The 19,270-nt window shown below is 46.8% G+C and overlaps 1 protein-coding gene across 3 annotated transcripts in view; it reads right to left on the reverse strand.

Moving 5' to 3' along the window:
* Positions 1-260: 260 nt before the first annotated feature.
* KLHDC10 (kelch domain containing 10) overlaps positions 261-19,270 on the reverse strand; it is a 32,833-nt gene continuing 13,823 nt past the window's right edge. For 2 of the 3 annotated variants that reach the window (XM_077837466.1, XM_077837483.1), the window contains 8 exons: positions 17,546-17,767; positions 16,817-16,971; positions 13,754-13,902; positions 12,980-13,064; positions 10,633-10,699; positions 9,897-9,944; positions 8,097-8,236; positions 261-6,273 (listed from right to left, as the gene is read on the reverse strand). In XM_077837466.1, the coding sequence (XP_077693592.1) occupies positions 6,064-6,273; positions 8,097-8,236; positions 9,897-9,944; positions 10,633-10,699; positions 12,980-13,064; positions 13,754-13,902; positions 16,817-16,971; positions 17,546-17,767 (1,076 nt within the window). In that variant the 3' untranslated portion in view covers positions 261-6,063. The remainder of the gene's footprint in view (positions 6,274-8,096; positions 8,237-9,896; positions 9,945-10,632; positions 10,700-12,979; positions 13,065-13,753; positions 13,903-16,816; positions 16,972-17,545; positions 17,768-19,270) is intronic. The other variant, XM_077837474.1, reaches the window with a different exon arrangement.

Genomic DNA, 19,270 nt, shown 5'->3' on the forward strand with positions numbered 1-19,270 from the left:
GCTACCTTTTGAGTAACACACTTTAGCTCTACTCCTAAGAGCTGTCTGCTTAGATCCTGAGATAATAAAGTGCTATAAAGCACAAAGTCCCTCAGTAAGAAATGGGTTTAGAATCTACCCCTTCTCCCTCAACACCACAACGACATGTCCACTGCTGTGAAATGATTGAGTTGAATGCTGCACACTTTGCCGTTTGTGTTGGCTCTGTCTCTACCCTGGCCAACAGAAGAGGAAAAGGAGAGGTGAAGGGACACAGCATGTGATTTGGACAGAGGTTTTTTTTATTGGATTTAAAAAAAAAACTGCAAAAACACTGACAAGGTCCATAAATACAGGCAAGTACATCTCTTGGTCAGCCCTTCGCCCTCCCACCAACCCAGCACAGCTTCACACCTCAGGATGTTGGCATGGCGACAGAAGGGATGACTACCCATTGCTGCATGCATATCAGACTCCCACACTAAACACACGAACAGGACTAGGGGACACCGATTGAATGTCAGGCAAACGCAGAGGCTGGCCAAACGCTCCCCAGCTGGAAAGAGGGCACAAGTTCATTCCTCAACACCAAAGAAAGAAACTGCACTTACACAGCTGACTTGTCCCCAGTTCATCCCCTACAGCTAAGGTAACTTCACATTGGACTCTGCATCCATACCGAATAGCATGAGAACATTGCCCTTGGGTCTATTAGTGTCTAGAACTGGCCGCCAATGGCTTTTGATCAAAGGGGGATGGGGGGAGGATAATGCAGAGGAGGATTTAAAAATAAAAAAATCACAGCAACAGTTCCATCATCACCCATGAGGCTCAGTCACCAGGTTAAAGTGGCAATAAATGGAGAAAAGCCAGAGCAAGGGAAGCATACAATTGAGTTAGTGTCGTGGGATGAAAACTCAAGACATTTTATAGCAACAGATCTATGGCCAGCACACACTGTAAACATGGGAGGAGCAGCACGATTCCTGCATCCTCCGTTGTTCTAGGCGTGGACTATCTGACACAGCAACGAAGAGTGTTTGGTTTTGTGTGGCAATTCCCTCACAGCTGAATACATGTTGGTCCAGCGCTCTGTTACTAGACTGTTTCTGCTCAGAGAAGCAAGTAGAGGCAGAGCCTGCTTGGAGCAGGGCAATAACTGCTAGTCAGCCTGGCACCAAGGGAACCACTTACAGGATTTGAAACCGCACACTTGGAATCTAAAAAGACACTGTCAGGTCATGTCAGCATCTCTCGTTAGTTCCCCAGGAGACCTCCGTTCAGAGTAGCTGGAACACAGGGTCACAGTAGTGCTCTGGGAAAGTCTTTGGCATAGGGTCGTGTGATTAGGACTTAGAAGGGTTATTTTAGTCAAACACTGCAGTCATCACTCATTCCTTTTTGTCAGAGGAAAAGCCAAGTAAGGACTTCAACACGGGACCTGTTTTACACAATAGGGGCTTGCTTCAGAGGTGCTGAGCCCCCACTCCCACTCAAGCCATTAGCTGGGGGAACTCTGCATCACAGGGAGGGGGGGAGGGAGGGAGGGAGAGAGAGAAGAGAGTAACAGGCTGCAACACTTACAACCCTGTTTCTCTAAACAATGGCAAAGCCCAGGAGTTAGTGGGTTATTCACTCCTAACGTGTAGGAACAGCACCAACCAAGTGAAGGTTACCGGAGACTGAATTCGCTAGTCCATCTGCCCCGGCTGGCCTACCAGCCCTACTTAGCTCCTGAAACTGGCCCACCTCCCTGGGAAGGAAAAGCAAGAGCAGTGCTTGGAAGCTGTTCTTTACAGAGATGTGGCAGGAACGTATCCCCCCTTTGTAGAGTGCCACTACCCCTTTATCAGGCCTCGGAGAACTCCCCCGCAACAGGCCCTGCTCCGGCTGTTCACAGGGTTTGGTACCAGGCTGTTTTCTAATGTGACAAAGTTCATATTGCTTAGAGACAATGATGGCTTTTATTACTCAAATCCTCCAGCTGCACCAGAAAAGCTGCAAACAAGCATGAGCTCAGAGGAGAACTGCACGTCTTTAATGAGGCACAATTGAAAAAGCAAAACGGGGGGGGGGGGGGGGAGTTCGAGTCTGTGTGTGTCCCAGAACAGGGGCACCTGTTTCAGGCAGCACAGTGAAGCTGTCAGTTAGCACAGGGGAACCGAAGCCTGGCATTTTCACTGTCCAGGGAAGAACTACTGACCTGTGATTATAAAATGCCAGACTTCTATTTAAGCCTGTGCAGACACGCTTCAGAGGCTCGGTTGGTTGGTAAAGCGTTGCTTGCTGTTCGCTTTTAAATGCTTAAGCCACTACACAAAACTGCTCCAAACATCTCACCCATCAGGGCTGCAAATGAGGCGTGGAAGTTGGGAAGAGATCCTGTTTTATTGACCGTTGTAGGGAAAGGAGGTTTTCTCCTGACAATCAGGAGGACCAAGCAAAGGAAGTTAGCAGCAACAGGAGGGAGGGGAAAATGTAGCTGAAGCTGTTTGATGTAAAATAATGTTTCAACCACACTTATTTTACTATGCAGGAACACGGTTTCTCTGCAGGATGCAGCTCGGTTTGCAGTACTTCAAGTCCTTTTTTTTTTTTTAACCCACAAAAAATAAAGACTATATTTTTCCTCCAAAGATCAAAATAACTAGCCTAAAGACATTCATATGGGACAGAAGTGCAGTGTCCAAAAGGATTTTTTGTAATATGAAAATCAGATACTGCCGTAGTTTTCTGCCCAAGAATCCCCTTTGCTCAAACTGCAGAATTTATTAAGCAGGTTAAAGGGCTCATCTTAACCCTTTCCCCTCACATACAAGTACTATTTTTATGGTTGGAAACCCCCCCAGCAATACTGGGTATTTCTAGTCACATTTCAAGCTCACTGGAAAGTACAGTGCTAATAGAGAATACAAGTCTGCGATTTCAGCAACTCAGCTGAGACTACTGTTATCAAGTGGAGAATCATTGTTGCTCCACTTTATTTTGAGGAATCAGAAGGAGATGCAGGGAGGCCATCAAAGTATTAACAGATCAGACTATTGGTCTACAATGGAGAGGATGAAATGGGCTCATTACTCAGGGCTTGGTCCTTGATGTTCTTAGCATGATCCAACTCCCACGGAAGTCACTGGGAGAGAGGGATGTGCAGCTGTAGCCCCAGGTGCTAGTGTAGAAGAGGTAAGTGAACATGCTGCCAAGTTTCAAGGTGCTGTAGGGACCTATATTCTAGCTTCACCAAAACGCTACATACCACACGCAGTCTAGTCGCATTGACCATATTGCGCTGAGAGATCTGCAGTAAAAGTAAGAATCTGCAGTAGTGAAAGTAGATTACAAAGACTGCCAGAGGCAGGGGTGGACTTGGGTTGTCTTCAATGCTGCTTTAAGTCAGGAACGGCATCAGCAAGGCAAATCACATCACAGACAGGCTTAGGAAGGCCAGTGTAAAGCAGAGCCCATGAGGCCATGCGAGCCGACAAGAACATCTAGAGCAGGAGCGTGCATGTATATAGATCCACTACATTCCTCTTAATGCTGCCTTTGGAATTGCTGGAGGAGTGGAAGAGCGCTCAGCCTAAGAAGCGCTGGGGACTCGGGAAGAAAGAGCCAGAACTTGTGCTATGTTGCCATTCGAACATGATGCTCTTGGCCAAAAACGGGAGACCCTAAGGCTTGGTGTAGATGTGAGATCTTTGCAAGAGAAGACAGGAGCCGCCAGAATTAGGCCAAAGGGAAAGTCTCAGGTGGATGGAAGCTGAATGGAAGCATCAAGTTGGGCCTCCAGAGAGCGTTCTGGAAGTGGGGTTAGGAGAAGAGCTTCAGACATCTTGGTGAGCTCTCACACACCGCAGCCTTGGTCACTGAAAAGGGACTGGAAGCCCAGGAACTGAGTGCTCACCAGCTCGACATCTTAGGCACTATTACTACGAACAGCCACCTGCACACAGAACCTGCTGATGGGCTTATCTGGCTATTGGTCCCCGACATCCAGCTCCATTGGGAGCTCTCAGTTCAGACAGCAGCATACAGCTATGCCAGTGGATGGAAGCGTCAGCTGCTGTCGCTCAGACTAGTACCCGGAGAGAGGACAGAAAGTGAAATGAAATGTTGATCCGTGCCCTCCACACACAAACCCACACTTTCTGCCCATGGGGATCGTCCTCCGAAGACTGACAAGACTAGAACAAACCTGGGAGACTCAGAGGCCAACATGCTGACCATCAAGTGACGCAAGCACCATCCCACCTGGGTATAAGGAGAAACCACATAGGAGGTCTTAAGCAGGTCTCTGCATGAATATCATCAGCCATCCTGCAGGCTCAGAAGACATCTAGCTTCTCCTTGCAGCCGAGAGCATCCTGCTAAACTGCACTGAAGGGGGCCTGAGACAGCATGGTTATCAGCGTTAAAAGCACAGAGCAAACAAACATGGTTTGAATTACAAGGCACTGAAAGACGTTTACATTTGAAAAGCTGCCACATCCCTTATTTCGCTAAGGCCATGAAAGGAAGAAGCTAAATTACGGTAAAATACTGACCCAAAATGATAGGGCAGGGGAATCTGCAAAAGAAACTTAGGGAACCTTACAACACAACATATATTAGGTAGTTACTGAGCAGTGGAGCTGGGAGCACAAAGTAGCCGCAGAGACTCATCAGCCTTCAGATCCATCTTGTGGGGTTTGCTATTGGGATTTATTGAACACTACTGCAACCTCTTAAAAGAAAAGCAAACCTCTAAAATTGGCTTTAGACATTGGAGGGGGAGAGTCATTTGGAAAAACTACTAAAAAAGGCACTTAACAAAAATGGTCTTCAAAATACAATTGTTTTGTTCAAACCCAATGTCTCAGCCTAGTTCAGCTGCTCCACATTTGATGGCCAGTTCTGTACATTCTCTCGAGCTGGTTTCACAGTGACATGGAGCACGAAGAGAAGGACACTCAGGAAATCGACATTTCTTCCTTTCCCGCTTTTGTAGAAAGGCGAACAGTATTCACAGCAAGGCAAGAGACAACATTGTGAAAAAATGAGCTGTTAATTTTGCAGCTCCCCAGAAGCAACTGTCCACAGAAGTTAAAAAAAAGCCACACACAAAAGGAATAAAACAAAGCATTGGACAGGCAATTCAGAAAAAATTCCAATGCCTGAGAGAACAAACAGGCTACCGAGTTATGCTTAGGTAACTAATGTTGAGTTGGCACAGATGGACTAGACCCTGAATACAGAGGGCATGACATACTTAAGGTTAAAGACAGCTTTAAAATCGCTATAGTAAGTTTCCTCAGTTCGCTTTTTCAGAGTGCAACATGGGCAGAAAGGGGAAGGTGCAGCATAACACTGCCCCTTCCCACCACCTGTTTAGAGAAAACTACACAGTAGTCCATAAGCGGCGATTTTTAACCACCCTTCCAGGCAGACGTTTCAATATGAAAAAGGTGAGGAACAATTACACTGTTGCTTAAAACCACACCACCCTGCACCGAGATTTTAAACTGCGCTGGCGATCTTCGTTTGCTGCTCCCACGTGCCAGCCATCTGCCAGAACTCAAAGACGATGATCACATGCCCACAACACACATGCAAATCTTCAGGCAGCGAATGCTATACAGAGGCACAGCCAATTCGGGCATTCAGAGGATGGATGCTGCTGTGAGCAAAGGGGAATTGGACTGTTCATTCCGCATGTGGTTGAATTGGTGCAGTTAGCATCTCCTACTCCGTTAAATGCATCTTTAGAAACAATAAGTTAAACACCATGTGAAAGCAGGAGCTGCCACAATTTCTAAGCCCCTTCCCTGCATTTATTAGGCCACAGGCATGTGCTAACGGCAGGTTGGTGGCTGTACGTTATGAACGAGATCTGAACAGCATCTTCGTTCCTGAAGTATTTAGAGAGATCCATAAATAAAAAGCTGATTTCCATAAACACCAAATAAACATTCACAGAAAGGCATCCGACGTATTTGCTGAGTAAGGCGCTGAGAGCAGGGTCCTCCCATCTCCTTAGCAGCGGCATCCATAAAGGGCGGGGGGGTCTCTTTAGTGTTTCTAGGGCAGAGTGAGAACAGCGAGGAATTCTCATTTCAGTCGCTCAATGAGTCCCTGTGTGAGACCAAGGTGCAAAAGCTGCGATCTGGAGAGAGTTGCTAGATGAGGGAAAAATCCCAACAGCTTCTCCCATGACAGTTCCAGAAGGCTGGGGACTACTAGCCACATCTTAAATAAGGAGCCAGTCCGTTTGTTTTCGTGGATGTTGACCACCCCTCCATGGACGTACATGCAGCCAGCCTGGGTGGAAACAGGACAAGAGGGAAGTTACTCATGTTCACGCACAGAGCTAAGCTCACTACTCACTGCGTGTGGGGCTACGCTTCTGAAGCTCATGTGCTTCTCAGAAGAACCCTGCCATCCACATCTGGAGAGAACCAAGCATCTGGACAAGCAGCAATGGGCTTACTCTGCCGCAAGGGAGATTTAGGAAAAACATGTCGACTATCAGGGTAGTTAAGCACTGGAGGTTGTGGGATTCCCATCATTGGAGGTTTTTAAGAACAGGTTGGACAAAAACCTGTCAGGGATGGTCTAGGCATAGTTGGTCCTGCCTCAGTGTGAGAGGATGGACTAGCTGACTTCTTGCGAGCTGCTCCAGCCCTACATTTCTATTTGATCTTTAGAACCAAGGAGTCATTCTGATTTCAAGAAAAGGTCTGTGCTGTGCTACTGATGAGCCAGCAGAGGGAGCACAACTTACGTTCTAGGGATGGTATGGACACCAATGTTGCTGATCTCAAAAGGCGATGTAATTTTGAGGGCCATTAGAAGAAAGAGCTTGTCAGACTATGACTAGGGGAACCTATTCCTGCAACCATTATTCCCAAATGTCCCACTAAAGTCATGCAGATTTATGTCTAAGGGATAATGACCAGGCCTACAGAGCATAGGACAAAGGTAAGCTTAGAGAGACAAGGTGGGTGAGGTAATATCTTTGATTGGACCAACCTCTATTGGTGAGAGAGACAAGCTAGAAAGGTAACGCCTGTAAGAGAATCTTACAAATATGATAACATATTAATATCACCAGAAGTCCTGAGAGTGTCCCTTTAAGACTGTGTCACAGTGAGTCATTTAAAGGATACCAAATCATCCTTATGCAATAGCTAGTTAGAAACGGATCCTACAGCTGATCCATGATTTCTAATTCCTGGATTGTCCAGCAGGTTTGGAGGTTGCTTTCCGATGCTCGCTCACTTAACACAGCGAAAGTCTTCTCAAGACACTTATACACCTGCTCACCTTCAACTCCCTGCAGTCCCTCAGGGGACCAAAGGCCACAGCAGTAGGTTGGTTTTTATAGACTGGGCAACTGATGTTCAGAGAAGAATCATTACTTTGGGCTAACACAGTTTGAAGACTAGAACAGCATCGCTGCTTTCTGGAAGCACAGCATGCAGTGTGCCGTGGCAGCCAGAGAGCACCCCGCTGGGTACACAGTCAGAATGACAGGGAATTCCTGTTCTAAAGGCAGGAACTCATCTCTGGCCTTAGTCTCCCCTGTGTGCTGGATTTTGTTTAAGCCCACTGAATATGTTCCTCTTTACTGATGCCAGTGGCTCCATGCCATACATTGTAAAGCTAGACTTCTGTCAAGGCTAGAGCCTGGCTGCGGACTGACTTGACTGCAGTCTAGAAGTACCTACGTGGGAAACGCATATTGGATAGCGGTCACTTCAATCGAGCGGAGTAAGGCCAAACATGAGCCAATGGCTGGAAGATGAAGCTAGACCAATTCAGAGTGGAAATAAAGGTGTACATTTATAACAGTGAGGATAACTAACCACTGGAACAATTTACCAGGCGTCATGGTGGATTCTCCATCACTGGCTATTTTTAAATCAAGACGGGATATTTTTCTAAAAGCTCTGCTCTAGGAGTTTTATTGGGAACGTTCTCTGGCCTGTGTTATACAGGAAGTCAGACTAGATGATCACAATGGTCCGTTCTGGCCTTAGTATCTATATTCCAGACCCACACAAGTGTCTGAACAGGTAAGTGAATGAATTAAGCTGTATCTAACAAGGCACATAGGGGAAAGACAGACTACAGCTACTTACTGGTGTGACAGCAGCACAGTGAAAATACACTGGTTCAGGCATGACAGCTGGGAGTTTCACCCACTGGAAAGTTTGAAGATTTAGCTTCCAGATGTCTCCCAATATCACTTCTCCGTTATATCCCCCACAGACAAACACATCTATAGAAAAGGGACAACAACCACACAATGCTTAGAGACCAATCTAGCATGATGATCAGCCACGGCCAATTCATTTAAGAGTTACAGCACACACACTAACTGAAACCAGCAACTGGTCCTCTAGAACATCTCCAGAAAGAATGTCCACTTTACAATCAATGTGAGCTCTGAAGACCCTCTCAGAACTATCACGGTAGGGACCAGAGCTAACAGAGATTGTGTGGACACCTCCCCTGCCATTCACTTATGCACATATCACCTCCCAGCCCATTTGCGCCCACAACAGCCAGATGGCAATTACAGCAGTTGCTTACGCGGTGAGGTACAAGATAGAATCGCCCCTGCCTGAGAAGCAAGTGCAGCGCCCATGCTCAAGGGTTGCTGCTTTAAAAAAAAAAAGTCTTAAAATCAACCTGAGACTAGGTTAATTGTGGTGTGGTTTGATTAGGCTCCCATTTCTTTTAACATGTAAGCCTCAGTTGAAAGACTTGGACGTCAAGGGTCACTATTTTGACTTTAATTTCTTCAGAAGTTGCACGTGAGTAATTACTTAACCAGCTTGCATGGCTGCCGCTGCTGAACTAGAAGGGCAGAAGCGTTCCATGGATTGCTGGGGCTACAGAGAGGATCTCAACTTTGTCAGAGGCAATTCACAAGGCGGTTCATGGCTGTAGGCCAACGCTCATCATGGAGCGAGTATGGATCTCATATGCTTGCCCTCCCCCCTCTCCAAGGCTACATTGCAAACTCTGCAATGGAGCAAAGTAAGATTTCTAGTGAGATCACCTGGAGGGGGTGGAGAGAAGAGAGCAGAAACCTCCACCACCACAGGCCAAGAAAACTCAATGCGTTTTCTTTGCAAGCTTATATAATGGCCTCTCATTTGTTACTGCATGAGCGGTTCCAGGCTCAACTCTGATACTGTCTTTTAATCTAATCTGCACACAGCTTTATAGGCCATCACAAAAAGGCCCCTGTGCCTGATAAACCCTCTAAAGAACTCCATTTCAAAGTTCTGACTCTGACTCTTTTCTTGGGGCAGAGAGGTTAATGACAGATCGGAGGAAGGGCTCTCATTGGTAAGTGTGGATCATGTTATCAGCTATGTTGTAAAGTGCTGTATATTGAGGCTGTAATACACTCAAAGACAAACCACCACCTAAAACGGTAGTTTATATGCTGCATATAATTACAGCTCTGGACTCTTCAGAATCATATTTGTAATAAATAAAGTATGTTATATTCCAGAAATTAAAGTGACCGGGAGTAGTAAGAGACACTCCTTAAGCTCCATCCAGCTGGCTCCACTGAGCACAAGGAGTAACTAAACTCTCTTGTGAACATCTATGCGTATTATCGCCTCCTGCTGGTGGCACTTCACTGACACTGAAAGTTAAGGTTTTTGATAAACTGTAGAGTCTCTGGTGCTGGTCCCACGAGGTGCTGTGTCCTCAGTCCCACAGAAGATGGCAAGTATTTTGCTGGATTGGACCCTTTATTACACCCCCCCCGAATGTTGCTTTTCTTTGGGTCTCCTGTAGGATCTGAGACAGCATTTCCCATATTACAGAGACCAGGCCATCCCATTTCTTACCACTGCTGGGGCAAGTTCTCTTTAAGTGTACATGAGGCATTGAAACAGATCATTTGCTATTCTTACCATTTTTTATTTGTACACAACTGTGGCATCTTCTGGCTGCCGGGAAACCTGCAAAAAGAGCATGGTCATGAATATCAAACTGAGAAATCTAAATGCCACTGAACAGCTCAGTGCTGGGTCATACAGCTATAAGCCAGTTCCTTTATTTGGGGGAGAAAAAAAAAATCTGATTTTTTAAGATCTTCACCACATGGCTGCCACGTTCATGATCTCCAAATTCTCCACTTTTCAGGTTTCAGCAATAGGCCACAAGGGCCAACGTGGTTAATGTGAGTCTAATCCACTTTCCAGGGGCAGGGGAGAACATCTCACAGCCCCCTACCTCGAGTTCTGATCTCTGGATCGCTATAAGAGGACAGGAGTCAGAGCTCTGTAAGCTAGGATGATCCCTACTGCTAAAGGGGCCAGGAGACTCTGGAAGTGGGGGGGGGGGGGGGTGACTTTTCTGGGAGGAGCGGGAAAATGACAAGCCAGTCTGGCTCCGTCTCCGGGGAGGGGTTGACCATTACAACTCTACCAGTTTGCGACAAGGTTAAAACTGCTAAAAAGACTTCAGACCACTTCGTTCCAACTGCTGGAGTAACAAAGTGAGTGGAGTTAGGTACAGCAGACCCGTTTGTACACGGCCACGTTACAAAAGGCTTTGAATTTCTGAGTGCCATCTGCTACTAGTAGGCAATCTTCCCTGCCATCCATTTTACATAAAAGAGTAAGAGGTCTGCAATCCCAGACTTACCTATTTTCTCATGAGGTCTCGTTGCAATTTCTTCCCATGTGTTTGTTTCAAGGTTGTATGCATGGATCTTAAGGAGGACAAAGGTGACACATTAGCTCATATGGTGCTGTCAGGATAAAATTAATAGGGAGAGGCAGCTACTGGCACAAGACCCAATCCTGGTCTGGTGCTGAGCATCCTTCAGTCCCACTGAACACGGACAGAAACAACTGAGGATATGCAACACATTAAAGCATCAGGAAACTATCTTCAGCTGCCATACGCAGTGCCAAGAGAAAAGGAGGACTTGTGGCACTTTAGAGACTAACCAATTTATTTGAGCATAAGCTTTCGTGAGCTACAGCTCACTTCATCGGATGCATAAAAGTGGAAAATGCAGTGAGGATGTTTTTATACACACAGACCATGAAAAAATGTGTGTTTATCGCTACAAAAGGTTTTCTCCCCCAACCCCATTCTCCTGCTGGTAATCGCTTATGTAAAGTGATCACTCTCCTTACAATGACAGGTTTCAGAGTAACAGCCGTGTTAGTCTGTATTCGCAAAAAGAAAAGGAGTCCTTGTGGCACCTTAGAGACTAACCAATTTATTTGAGCATGAGCTCAAATAAATTGGTTAGTCTCTAAGGTGCCACAAGGACTCCTTTTCTTTCTCCTTACAATGTGTATGGTAATCAAGGTGGGCCACGGGAAATGGCCCACCTTGATTACCATACACATTGTAAGGAGAGTGATCACTTTACATAAGCGATTACCAGCAGGAGAGTGGGGTGGGGGGAGAAAACCTTTTGAAGCGATAAACACCCATTTTTTCATGGTTTGTGTGTATAAAAACATCTTCTGTATTTTCCACAGTATGCATCGGATAAAGTGAGCTGTAGCTCACGAAAGCTTATGCTCAAATAAATTGGTTAGTCTCTAAGATGCCACAAGTACTCCTTTTCTTTTTGCGAATACAGACTAACACGGCTGTTACTCTGAAAGCAGTGCCAAGAATGGTTTACCTTTGCCAGCCACTCTAAATCATTTTCACCCTGGTTTTGACACAAAAAGATATCACAAAACAGTGCCCACAATAAAACCCAGGCAGAAAAGTATCTGTCAAACTTGTGTGTTGTGACGGTCTGTAATAGTTAAATCTAGTCTGGAGGGGGGCAGGGGAGGAAATCCCACAGTTGAAGGCAAGAAGCGCAGAGTTTAACATCATTTCCCCCTCTCCCCCCTCCCAGCAGTAGTTAGTTGCATCAAGATATACTTATCTAGGAAGAAAGATACGAAGCACAAAGAACAGGGAGATGAGGACAAATCATTTGAACTGTGACAAAGAAAAAGTTTTTGAAAATGTAGCATCATTTAGAGTCCTCTCCCTATCCATCAAGTGTCTTTGCATCTAAAACCTATTTGCTCCACAAAACGAGGAAGTGAAGACGAAGTATTTACCATTAGAAACGGAGCACAAGTCGGGGGTGGTGGAGTATAGGAGTCAGACACACACCTGAATCCCAGTATCATTCCGTTCCTTTTAATGAATCAATGCCTCCTTATTTTGGCACAGATGGTACGTCTGGAAAGATGCTCGAGCAGAACATCATTTCCCTTTAACCACATTAAGCTGATCCTTCTCAACAGAACTACAAGTTACTTTGGGAAATTGCTGTGGTTGTTGAGAATCTACCAAATGACTTCTTAATTTGGGATTCAACACAACAAATTGGTAGTACACTCATTCCTTCACAAGTCAACATTTTAATCACGCCACCATTTATATTCCCGAGGGAATTCGCCACCAAAAAAAGAAAAATTCTGCAAATTTTATTGGTCAATAAATAAATGTGGAGGCTCCAACATGGCAGTCGGGAGCACAGGCGACCGGCTGCACAGAGGTGGGAGATCACCCTGCAGTCCCTCCGCCGCCCAGGACATGGACTTGGCAGTGAGGCTGCACCTGACCCTGACACAGCGCAAGTGCCGAGCCTGTTCTCGGGGCATCTCCCGCAGTGATTTACGTCTCTGCTGGCTTATGCTGCTGGGGAGGGGCGCATGACCGCTCTGGTGGCCTCCCTTTGCTTCCTCATCAGAAAGTCATATATCCGCAGGGAAGCAAAGAAATCTGCACGGGACATGAATTCTGCGCATGCATAGCTGCACCGAATTTCCCTAGGAGTACACTTATAACAGGCTCTTCTCCCTTCTTCTGGTTATCCCAGTTCTTATCACCTTCCCTAGTGTCAAACTAGGATGACATGCTGGGGATGAAGAGAGAGAGTGCTGATTGTGCCCTGCTCTGTCTCAAACCCTCCACTGCCAAATGCCTAGGTCTTTCCATTTATTTATTTTGATCTCTTTACCTTATCCAAGGAATAAGCGGTCCAGGAAGTTCCACCTCCCAAGATATAAATCCTCTGCCCATCATGTGCAATTTCATGTCTGTACCTGAGGGTACAAAGCCAGGTCCATTTAGCATCACAAGAAGTTGATAACTCCCTTGCAGTCTGGCACTAAAAGCTATTCTAAACACGACTAGCTTGAGTGGCTCAGGCTGATACAGCCTACCTGCTATCCTAAAGCAGTCTGCAGTGGCAGGAGTTTTACTTGGGTGCTTTGGGATCTTTCACAAGCAACCCAGACAGCAAACCCAAGCCCTGAGAGAAGTACGGTATCGTTGCAACTGTCCTGCATAAAACTAGCTCCATCTTCTTCTGATCTCGGACATCACGTTACAGGATCAGATGAGAGATGGGTCACATACAGCTTCCTTCCCTCCCCCACACTTCACCCACCAGCCAGCCCAGAGCACTGCAACTGTTCTTGTGTTGCACAGTCTAGTTTTAGGGTCAAGACTGAGGCGTTTGCCACTTCCTTCCTGGGATCCGTATACCAGAAGTGCAAGTTTTCAGACACACACGACTATTGCTAATAAACGTGCCCATTAGCTCTTTCAATTTCTCCCACTTCAGACAAGTTACAGTGTGTTCCCTAGTCAAAGCCCTCTTGAGATAATGCATTTGCCATTAGAGCAGAGAGTAGTTTTTCGTATCAAGTCTACCATAAATTTCCTTTCAAAATACGCATCTTGGAACAAACGAAAGCTCGCAGGGAATATAAAACCGTCAGCGTCTCACCTCTCCTCTGGCATGTCACAGTGCATGTTGTTTGGTTTCAGTTGTATCCATTCCCTAGTGTTAAGGTCTAATTTATGTAGATCTGTGCTATAAATGTAACCAGTTGTTCCTCCAAAAACATATAGGGATCCATTAATGATAGCCATAGCCTGGAAGATAAGGAAAGAAAGAAGGCAGGCCTATTAGAAGTGACGTGTTAGTTCAGTGAGTGAAGGAAGGGGAGATTTCCCATTCTTCATGACTCATGTATACACTAGAAAACTGGCCCTTTATCACTTACAAAACCACATTTCCAGAAGTAATGCAGCAGAGGAGGGGAAGAGGCAGCCAGGAGCTGCTCAACAGGGCCTAATGGAGTCAGTGTAGAGGTGGCCAGGTAGCTACTTCCCAGAAAATGGGGACAGGAGAAAAGCAGGTGGGGGTGACTTCCACATAGGGAAATGAGTGCACCTTCATGGAGAAAGAGCCATATCAAAGCCCATAAACCAGCATGTCGTTTGCTCAGTACTGGTCAGTCAATGACGACATTCGCATGAACAGACCCAACAAAGGGAAGGCGAGAAGTTGGTTTAGAACAAGGCTTTTCATTCTAGTGTAACGCTGAGGCCCTCCAGACTGGTCCCTCAGCAGCAGTTAATCACCAACATACTGAGTCCTACCCAGAGGGCTTACATTTTAAATAGGCAACCCCCTACTGCACTGGTTCTATCTTGAAGCGCACTGTAGGGTGAGGTTATCGTATGCAGGCTTTATAGCAGGAGGGAGTTTGAAGGGGACTTGAAAGGAGAGGGGCACCTGGAGCATGGGGCTAAAGGAGTTCTGAGCCTATGGAGCTGCCTGGGAGAAGGCAAAGATGAGCGATGGGGAGCATGAGACAGGATTCCTGGCAGAGTGGTAAGAAAGGAGAGTAGCCAAGTAATATGGAGCAGTGCCCTGAAGGGGAAGAAGAGTGTCACAGATCCACAAGATTGGCGCTACGGCCCCAGCTTTGGAACAGTCTCTAGGCAGAACCCCTTCAGTGTGCTAGACCTCTAGGGGTCTCACGCTTGCTCCAGAGCTTCACCGCCTCCTCAGCCTGGACAGCAGGGCCATCAGCAGCCACCGTGGGAGCTCCGTTTAGCGAGTCCAACTGAGGCAGACCCCTAAGGGAGACTTGCACAATCGTAGGGAGCAAAGAACCTCCTCCATCGGCATCTGCAGTGACACTAAGCTCGCACCGTAACACCGACGAGTTTACTAGTCGATGGGAACACGGGGAGCACAGAGAAAAGCGAGTATAGCACAGTCCATCTGACCTCTTTGTCCCAGCTCAGGTGTGTGTCCCCAGAAGCCCTCAGCACCCAACCCTTAACCACCCCCTAGCGCCTTCCCAGTCCTTTGATCTCCACCTGGGCAAACACTGCCTGGCTTCCTGCAGAGAGGTGGGCCATCTAAGGTCGTTGATTGCTAGGTATCAAAGTCCTGACGATTGATTTGCCAGTCTTCTCAGATACTCCACCGATATGGGACCTAAGCTCCGGACAGCTAGAAGCCATTCCAACCTGTGTCTCTGAGCCTCTGCAGAGAGCAAACCACCCTTTCCACCCCCAGGCAACCCTGCAGCGCATTGGGGAAACTGAGGCACACACCAGCTTCAGAAAAAATATTACAGAACATTCCCAGTGTCACATCGAGAAGCTTAAATTTGATATGTGAGGCAAAATGAAGTAAGTGGAAGGATTTAAAGAGGGAAAGTGACAGTCTGAATAGCAAGCAAGGCATTGAGAACTGCTGAATTCTGAATGCACTAAAAAAGAAAGACGGATCAATGCACTAGGGGCTGTTTGAATGTTCAAGTTCAACCACAGTTAACCTTGTGAGTCCGTACAGGGCTGACCAATGACCAGAATGGTTAGCTTTTTATCACATACATATAGTTAGCATGTATCAGTGACAAGGATGAAAACCCTGGGCATTGAAAACAACACATGCAAGATAGCAGATGAGGCAGCCTTTACAATTCAAGAGTGTTTTAAATGTCCATCCATTTACAGCGTTGGGCAAAGGTGTGGTCAGAAGGAGGTGGCAGAAATGATCCCAGGCCATAGCAGAGATGTGGACGCTTCTCTGGCACACAGGCAGTATCTTGCAGCTCAGTGAGTGCCGAACTGGGGATGGTGAATATGCTTTATACATCCCGCACTTGGGGACAGTACCTAGATGCAAGTGGAGATGATATCTGCTATGTGCGCGCATATGGGGATCGGTTGTGCTCATCCATACCAGGCTATTTAATCCAAGATTTATCACGAGTGGTACCAAAAGAGTGGTTTACAAATAAGAATATTAGATGCATGAGAGAGAGACTTTTCTATCTGACATTGTGGTTTGTGAGCATAAAATCTTCTGAAGTTCCCACACCACAGAAACAGACAAAAAACAGCCACAGAAGCTCCCTTCCATTGGTCGACTTTGATGCATTAACACTGCATTGGCCAATCCACTTCCATTCAAAACTTCCTTTAAAACTTCCAAGCGTCAATTCCTATTGCTCTACCACCGACGAGCCTCTGACCTTATACTTTTGATCTTTGACAAAGTCCAAGGGCTGGTCAGCGCTGGGAACTTACATTGGCCTAGCTTTGTCTTCCGAGGGGGTGGGGGGTGTGGATTTTTTACACCTGAGAGACGTAACCATGCCAACCTAACCCCTGGTGTAGACAGCAGGGTCGACAAAAGAATTCTTCTGTCCACCTCACACCGTCTCCTCTTGGGGAGGAGAATTACTATTGCAACGGGAGAACCCCTCCTGTCGCTGTAGAGAGCGTCTACCCTGAAGCGCTGCAACTGTGCTGCTGTAGGGCTTTAAGTGTAGACACACCCTTCGAAGGACAACAGGCCTGGCCACAAGCAGAGGGGAGGGGGAAGGCACTAGACAAAGAACCACTGAACGTCCAACGAACAGGCAGCTTCGCACATGCGTATCTTCTAAGCAAAGTGGGGCAGAGTTGCACCCCATCCACTTGGGGCATTAGAAGGCTATTTAATAAGGGTTGCCTTTGCACCCTAGGTTTCACTTGGTACCTGTCCATATATTCGATTGGGTTTCTTCCCTCGGCAGCTGAGTAGGGCCCATCGCTTGTACTTCACGTTGCAGACGTGGACGTCGTTCCCGTTGCTCTCCCCAAATGGGATCCCGGTGCCGCCAAATACCAACAGGTTGTTCCCATGCAACACAACTAGAAAAAAGGAGCACAGGTTTGGGTCATACGCCGCTCTGGGAGAATGGAAAGGGACTGCGCTATTATTGTCTCTGTTGAGAGGACGAAGAACTAACGTTTCTTGGAGTGCTGCACAGGAGAAAGGTAAGGAGGCCCAAGCTAAGTGCCTGCTTGCTATGGTGACGGGGCCTACATTTTCAAGGGCAGCTAGTGATTTGGGAGGTCAATTTTTGGATGCCTTAAGAGAGGGCTGATTTTCAGCAAGCGCTGGGCACTTGTCCTCTGAAAGTCAGGCCCTGTCAAGTTGTCTCAAGTGGGCACTCAGAATCACTACTCGTTTTAGATTTATGCCAGGCACTTTAAAAACGCTCATTAGGAAGAAGGTGGGTGAGGTGAAAGAGGACAACAGTAACAGTGACCTGCCCACAGACACACAGCATGTCCGTGGGAGCGTCAAAACAGAGCACAGCTCTCTCACTTCTCTCTTGTGCTCTAGTTACACCACACTGTCTTTACACAGTTGGATCTGCACAGCACTAGGGCATTCCACTAGAATAGATTTCACATGCAGCAACTGGATTCTTGTACTCACGTGACATGGATGCTAGTTCTCTAGGCATATAGCCTTCGGTGCCCATTTGATGCCATGCGCCTGTTGCAAAATTATATCGCCAAAGTTCCCTGAAGAGAGGGTAGTCTTCATTCTCTGGCCCGCCAGACTCATCGTAGTCCGGGTTATACCCTCCGAACACGTACAGGTTGGCGTTATCTGCTACACAACGATGGCCGCTCCTTGCTGGTGGGGCTCGGTGGCCTGGAGCAGGAAGAAGTTATTTTTACTAAGCATATACAGAAGGGAGAAAGCAAGGTTTGGGGAGCCAAGGAAGAAAGGAGCTAGGTTTGCATATTTTGGGGGATCAAAGGCGGACGCTGCAATGGACGAAATTTCAGCTTCCAACTGTAACAGCTAGAGTTAAATGGCAATTATTATTTTTTGCGTGCGTGCACGTGCTAAGGAGTTGATATTTCCATTATGAGAAGATCCACCTCTCTGAAAAGGTCTTCTCTCAACACCTTGTCTTCAAGGGCCTGCATGTTACATCTCATCCTAGACTACTCTACTCGTCCAATCGGACCTTGCCTATTCAGATGCTTTGTTATACACAGGACATCCTCCATGATCTTTCAAACCCTTCCTCAGAGCTCCCTTTCTCGGATTTCATTCCAGACACTGTCCCAAAGGTTTATAGTAAAATTTTGGGAGGGAAAAGTGAACACATCATGATTTAGCCTCACTTCTTCCTTAATTCCTACACTACGCTTTATCGTTCGCTCCTGTGGGGCTGTGTTTCAGGCAGGGACTTGTTGCTTGTGTGTGTCTGTGTCGCACCTTGCACATCTATGGGACGGAGTTAAACAGTTAACTAAATTAAGCTTCAGAACAGCACAGTAACAATCCCCTGGAAGACCAACACAAAGGCCTTAATGATACTGCCTGGAGCACAGTCGGGAACCCAAGAGAGAACACAGGCTACAGGAAAGGGTAGGCAATGGACACGTACCTCCCCAAATGGAAGACCTTCGCATGCCTGCTCCTTCCCTAGAGCACAAGGTAAAAAGGGCAGGGCACGGGCAAATCCAAGGCGACACCACATACTGAAGATCATGCTGGTGCCAAATAAAATTTGGATCTCCATGCTCTGCGTAGGCCTCATTCCTACTACTAGGCAGCAACAACTTTGCCACCATGCAACAGAGCTGTCATTAACGCAGGTTCAGATTCACTCTCCTGTACGCCCCCCTTTGCCCTTGTGCCCCACTCCACACTCACACAGAAGGGAACCCCAGCACAGGACAACACACGAATCCCCCTCAGATTAGTGGCTAAAATGTTGGGGTGAGGAAGGAGAGTGCTAAACAAAATAGGCTCGGTAGCAGAGGCAATTTTACATCTTCCTGACAGATTAAAGACCACAGGCTAAGACTTGGGACAGCCACTTTCTTCCTGGAGAGTGACACTAGAAATCTTCACTGCCCATGGACAAGCGATCCGAAAACAATGCTCAGCTTGTTTTAGTTCAATACACACAGCGAATCAGGCCTAGCCTTGCAGCTATGACCACACAGCATGCTTCCTCCTCATGACCTGGAGCCACAGACGACGTGGCTAAAATAACCGGTTGTGTTTCTCTAACTCCACCACTTTGCTGAAATGCCCACTGGTAACCATCACTGTCTGCAGCTTTCAAAACATCCCCAGAGCTGCCTGTCGCAAGGAAAGCTAACTGCAGGAAGTCTCTCCCTAGGAGCCCCTCTT

This window comes from Eretmochelys imbricata, chromosome 1, assembly GCF_965152235.1.
Source record: "Eretmochelys imbricata isolate rEreImb1 chromosome 1, rEreImb1.hap1, whole genome shotgun sequence".
Lineage (NCBI taxonomy): Eukaryota > Metazoa > Chordata > Testudines > Cheloniidae > Eretmochelys > Eretmochelys imbricata.